The 5,966-nt window shown below is 65.5% G+C and overlaps 1 protein-coding gene across 1 annotated transcript; it reads right to left on the bottom strand.

Moving 5' to 3' along the window:
• Window positions 1-1,108: 1,108 nt before the first annotated feature.
• LOC141972317 (maestro heat-like repeat-containing protein family member 7) lies at window positions 1,109-5,417 on the bottom strand. The gene is made up of 11 exons (XM_074930202.1): window positions 5,283-5,417; window positions 5,003-5,152; window positions 4,698-4,852; window positions 4,260-4,407; window positions 3,749-3,886; window positions 3,468-3,644; window positions 2,989-3,144; window positions 2,501-2,602; window positions 2,022-2,124; window positions 1,802-1,861; window positions 1,109-1,239 (listed from the first exon to the last, which is right to left on the bottom strand). The coding sequence occupies exons 1-11, from the start codon at window positions 5,415-5,417 to the stop codon at window positions 1,109-1,111; spliced, it is 1,455 nt and encodes a 484-aa protein (XP_074786303.1).
• Between the last annotated feature and the right edge of the window lie 549 nt (window positions 5,418-5,966).

Here is a 5,966-nt window from a genome sequence, read left to right as displayed (position 1 = left end):
AAGGGGGGTGTCGTTTCCAGAGGGGTGGCAGGATACAGCTGTCCTGCGCTTCGTGCTGACGTCGCCTGGGACATCCCCGCGGGGCAGAACGGCTCTTTCTGCCCGGGCTCTCGGCAGACTGGCAGGGCACCCAAATGTCGTGGTGGGTTTGGTGGGGCTGCAGGGGCGGGGACGGCAGCGCCCAGACACAGAACAACTTGTGTGTTCCGAAGGGAGCTCCAGCAAGGGCGTCACGGGCCGGTGAACGCATCGAGCGGAGCTTCCCCGGTTCGACGCCGTCTGGGGGCGCCTGGCAACGAGAGACCCCAGAATGACACCCACCCCCAGCCCCGTGCCCTGCTCCCGCGCCCGCCGCAGCCAGGCCGTGGCTCAGGGAGTCCTCTGCTGCCAGGAGCTGCCAGCCACGGCGGGAGAAACCTGAACCCCCTCTGCACCCCGGGGCCGAGCAGACAGCGGGGGGCGGCGCTGGGCCCCTGGCACTGCCCCGCTCAGCACCCCGGGGTTGGAGGAGCCTCAGCACGGCCGCGCTGGGCAGGACGAGCCCAGACAGTGCCGGGAGAAACCGAACCCCCGCCCAGCGCCCCCCGCCTGCGGCCCGGCCATCGCTGCTGGGGGTGCGGGCAGCGCAGGCAGCGCGGGCAGGGGCGGGCAGCGCTGCACCAGCACCCCCAAAAGCCCCCAAACTTTGCCCCAAAATTCTCTTTGGACCCCAGAATGCCCCAGTTTAGCCTTACAATGTTCTAACAACTAACCAGTGCCCAGTGAAATCCAGCCCAGCTCCCCAGTACAAGAGAGGATTTGGTGCTGGGACAAATGGCGACGTGCCAGCTCGGCGCACGGGAGCTTTTTTGTGCCCTGAGGTGTCTCAGGAGGGGCAGGATGGGCCCAAGCTTCCCTCCTCCTCCTCCTCCTCTCCGGGCTGGGTGCGGGTGTGCGGTCCTGGGGGCAGCGGCAGAGGCCGGGGGGGACCCTGCTCAGCACACTCAGGGGGGTCCCCGTGGGAAGGACGCTACGGAGTCCCAGCGGCTTGTGGCTCCAGCTTTATTTTAAAAAAAATAATTATTCAAGGACAGCCTGTTTCCAGAGCGTTTGGTCTCTTGAAGGCTCATCAGAGCCAGCAGCACAGCGACCGCAGGCTCCATCTCGATGTCGGACTCTGCTCTATGGTCAGGACCGAGATGGTCTTGGCTGCCAGGGACCTGATGGAGAATTCAGTGTCTTTCCCCAAGGGCAGGAGCGCTGCGAGAGAAGGGAGCAGAGCAGACGTGAGCCCCCAGTGCCTGCAGAGTCCCCCAGGACCCCCCCCAGCCCATGCCAGCCCCATCCATCTTCTTCCCTGGCCAGGAGGAGCCGGTGAGAGAACCAGAGCGGCTGAAGCTGCTGCTCAGGAATGACCCGTGTGCCCCCGACACACAAAGGAGCTCAGGACTGGGCCAGACCACAGAGTCATTTTTTTGTTTGCCATACGAGCTGGTCTAGAGTTGTGTGTGGCCTCAACGAGCCCGTGTATTGATCTGAGCATCAGTGTGGAGTCTGGACATCATCAGCCTCCTGGCAAGGGGCAGGACAGAGACGGCTGTCCTTCCCCCACAAATTCCCTTCCTTTCTGGGGAGAAAACAAAATTCCTCCCATTTCAAGACCTTACTAAAGAGATATGCTAACCTGTGTGTCAAAGACACACACAACTTTGTGCAACTGCTCTTGAAAAAACATTCTGAAACTACTCCTCTGCCCCCGGAGCGTTTTCCTGGGGCGGGGCTGGGCACGGCAGCACCTGCCCGGGTTCTGTCCCCTACTCACCATCGCAGATGTGCCACAGCCTCTCCTGGCTGAGGATGCTCTGGCGCCGCGCAGCAAGACCTGGGGCACAGAGCTAATGTCAGAGCTCTGCTCCCCCTGGGCAGGGCTGTCCCCCGGCAAGGACAGCTCCCGAGGGCTCTGGGACCCATCAAGACCCCCAGCGAGCCCCACCAGTGGCGACTGGGTCTGGGCGGCCAGAAATGGGTCCCTGGGGACTCACCGATGAACCTGACGGCCTCCTCCCGCACGGTGGCCTGAGGGTCCTTCAGGTAGGGCAGGCTCTGGAGCAGATACTCCTCCACCCTGCTCCTCCTGTGCGTTATCTGAGGGAGCACAAGGGCACGGGGCTGGTGCGGACCCTCCACAGCAGTCCGGACCAGTCCCTCCCGCCAGCACCCCAGCTCCCTCCCAGTGACTCCCGTCTCCCAGCCAGGAGCCCCGTGGGGCTGGGGGCCAGAGAGAGCCGCGGGCAGAGGGGGCTGGGGGTGCCGAGACCCCTCCGTCCCGCTGCCAGGGCCCAGCTGGGCCGGGCTCTCCTGGAGAAGAGCCCCTGGGGGCTGCGTGCTGGAGGGCAGGGAAGGAGGCTGCAGCTGGAGCAGCGGGGCCGGGGCAGGGCGGCGATGCAGAGCGGCACAGCCCCCCCGGGCACGGCTGCAGCCCCCGTCCAGCCCGCCCCGGGGGTTTGGGGGTTGTCCTCACCAAGCACTCTCCGATCAGGGGTGTCTGCCCTGTCTTGGCCACAGAGCTGAGCCTCCTCAGGCCCAGGAACTTGGCAGAAGCGTGGAGGGTGTCCCGGGAAGCCTGCGGAGAAGCAGAGGCTGGGAGATGGCCCCAGAGCCCAGGGAAGGAGACCTGGCATCCTCCTGCTCTGGGCCTGGCTTTGAGCTGGGGGCACGGGGTGATCCCGGGACCGGCTCCCCTTCATTGCTGGGGCCATGCCGCGCTCTGGGAGCCGGCCCCGGCTGAGCAGGGAACTGCCTGTGCCAGGTTCTCTGGCCCTGCTCGTGCTGGGGCTGCAGGGACCCTTCCTGTGGGGCAGGGGGTCCCCACCTCCCCCTCCAGCTCTGCAGCACGGGGACTAGTGCAGCGGGACCCTGCGGTGACACCTTCCCATTGTCCCTCAGGCCCAGGCCACCCCCGTGGTGTCAGCACACCCTTCCCCGTGACACCAATCGCTGTCACTGCACCTTGGCCACGCTCTCGATCTCCTCGTTGGTGTGCAGTAACAGTGGGAGCAGCACACTCTGCACTGTCTTCAACATTTTTTTCTTGTTTCTCCCCACCACGGTCTTCATCATGTCTTGGAAGAGGCGGATGGAGAGCTCCCGCACGCGGCTGCACTCCTGGCAGGGAGGAGGACAGAGGGAGCTCAGCACCAGCCGCTCCTCGCCCACAGGGAGCAGGGGCGTTAGCGTGGCCGGGGGAGAGGAGCTGCTCTGGGGCCGGATCCTGAACGCAGGAGCCGTCGGCCAGACCTGCAGCTGCGGCTCAACGGCCCCGGAGCCCTGAAAGGCCGCGGAAGAGGAGCGGGGAGGGGAAGAGCCCCCAAAGGCTACACAAGAGGAGCAAGGGGGGGACCCCTGCCCAAACGCTTCCCGCATGGCCACACTCAAGGGCAGCCACCTTACAGCCGTCGCCTCGGCTCAGGCGCCCACGGCAGCCTTACATCATCGAAGAGGGGCAGGAGCTTCTCCGCCAGGCTCAGGGAGATGAGGTTGGCCTCTTCCCTCTCCATGTGACCCATCACGCTGATGAACAACACCAGGGCCTTCGTCTTGACATTGGCATTGGCATCTGTCAGGGTCTCCAGGATGTCGGGGAGCAGCACCGCGAGTTTTCTGGCCTGTACGAAACACACCGTTGCCTTTTTGTGAAGCGGTGAAAGACCCCCCCACCGCCCCAGCCCCCACCTGCCGATGTGGCTCCCCTTGCCGACCCCCCACTCACCATTTCAGGTGTTTTCGACAGCGTGTTGAGGCCCGTGAGCACCATCGAAAGGAACACCGGGCTGGGACGCCTCAGGTACCTCTGGGCCTTGTAGAGGGCAGCAAACTCCTCCGTGTCAATGTTAGCGCAGGCCAGGAGCTACAATGGAGACAGCGGTGAGAGACCAGCAGAGCTGCAGGGCTCCCTCCCCGCACCAGCACGCTCCATGGCAAGGGTCTCCTCTCCCCTTGAAGCCACCTCCGAGTCCCCACGTCTCTGACCCAGGACCAGCAACCGCCTCGACGCTGGTTTCTGCCCCTTCCCGGGGTCTCCAGGCTGCGGAGCTGGGCAGGGGGGCGCAGGCAGGGGGGAGGGCAGAGCGCTGCCTGTGCCGGGACGGGCTTGGTGGGGCCAAACCAGCACGGGGTGGCCCTGAGCCTGTGGCACGGGGGTCTGGCTGGTGCTGAGCAGGGGAAGGAGGAGGAGGAGGAGGAGGAAGGCAGAGCGGTGGGGCTGGGCGTGGGTCACTCACAGCCAAGGGGTAGATGCAGGCGTCCTCCGTGGCAGAGCTGAACACCCTGCTCAGCCGCCAGTCCTGCAGCACGCCGAGCAGCTCCGACATGACTCTCCGCAGAGCCCAGGGCACGGAGACCAGCACCTCCCACATGGCCACGGCCGCCCTGCGGAGCCAGAGCCAACTCGCTCAGCAGAGCTGCCTCGGCGCCTCCAGACCCCGGCCCTGCCCACCCTCTCATTTCGGGGTGCCCGGGGAGGCAGAGGGGGTGAGGTTCTGTTCCCACGGGGCACGGGCTCCGCTTGGGCCGGCTCTGGCTGCAGGGGGAAGCGTGGTGGGATGGAGAGCCCTGCCCCTCGGGGATAGCCCGCAGTTTTCTGTGGGTCTGGCAGCCAGACGGCCTCTGGGCCACTCTCCCCGTGGGGAACGAGCCCTCAAGGCTGTCGGGGCCGGTACCTGTCACTCATTGGAGAGATGCCCAACAGGCTCCTGACCACCTCCCTGGGGCTCCACTCCGTCAGCAGCAGCAGCAGCGAGTGCAGGCTGCGCCGGGCTGGCTCCGTGTGGATGTGCTCCACATTTCTGTGGATGTGTCTCAGGATTTCTGGCACCTGGAGGGGACACGGGTGAGGATGGTGCTGCCCTTCCCACCCCTCCCTGCTGCCTTGATCTGGCTTTGGGTGCCCGAGAGAGCCGGGTTAGGGCAGGAGGGAAGATTTGACACGTCTTGACACAGGACAGTCCAGCCACGGGGCACTTACATCCGTCAGCCAGGACACGGGGTCTGTCATGGCCATGTCCACGATGTCACCGCCCATCTGCCTGTCGTGCGCATCGTCTGCCGTCAAGGCCTCGATGCCCACGAGGAGAACGTCCGTCTTCTGCGAAGGCCGGAAGTATTCGCCAAACACCTACGGGAGGAAGGACAGGGGAAGGCGTGTCACGCTGAGCTTGGCTGAGCAGCTCGACCACCTCTGGGTCCCTTTGCTCGCACAAGCCGATGACACGGACAAGGGTCCCGGCGAGGGGGGAGCTCGTTACCGTTCCCATGTCGCTGCAGTCAAGTAAAGAAAGCAACCAGGCGCCCTCAGAATCCCATCCCGCTTCCTCTGGAATCTCCTCTGGCAGCGTCTCGTCTACACGGAAACACGGAGGAGTCGGTGAGACAACGGCCATCTCGGCCAACCAGCCTCCCAAGGGGTGAAAAGAGCTTGAAACGGGGGAAACGGGGTCCTGGCATCGGCCCCCTCGCTCACCGATCCGCAGGGCCTGGACCAGGGACACCTCGCAGGGCTCCGGCAGAGAGCTGCTCTCCTGGGGAGCCCCCACCTCCTCCCAAACCACCCTGGGGCTGCTGGGGGGTCTCTCTGCCATCCTCAGAAACGGCTGAGGGACGGTGGGGGTTCAGCTTTAGGGAGCGACGGGAAAAGACGCGGGCTGTGCTCAGGAGTCTCCTCGCTGCGCTCCCGCCCTGTCCCTTCCCCGTCTTGTCAGGCACTGCGGGGCTGCGCTGCTCAGATACGGTGCCGGGGGTGACACGGAGCGATGTCACAAAGGGGTCACATTGTGACGCGTCACCCAGGCCGGGTGGGGCAGGGTTCCGCTGGGCGGGGCGGGGACCCCCTGGCCCCCATCGTGTCCCCTCAGCACCTTCCTGCCCCCCGGCTGGTCCCAGAGGTTCTCACACCCCGGCACGGAGCCCGGACCTTCCGCTGCGATCCGACA

This window comes from Athene noctua, chromosome 32 (assembly GCF_965140245.1).
Source record: "Athene noctua chromosome 32, bAthNoc1.hap1.1, whole genome shotgun sequence".
NCBI classification, from domain to species: Eukaryota; Metazoa; Chordata; class Aves; order Strigiformes; family Strigidae; genus Athene; species Athene noctua.
The sequence above is the reverse complement of the archived record's forward strand: the minus strand, read 5'-3'. Positions and strand labels throughout refer to the sequence as shown.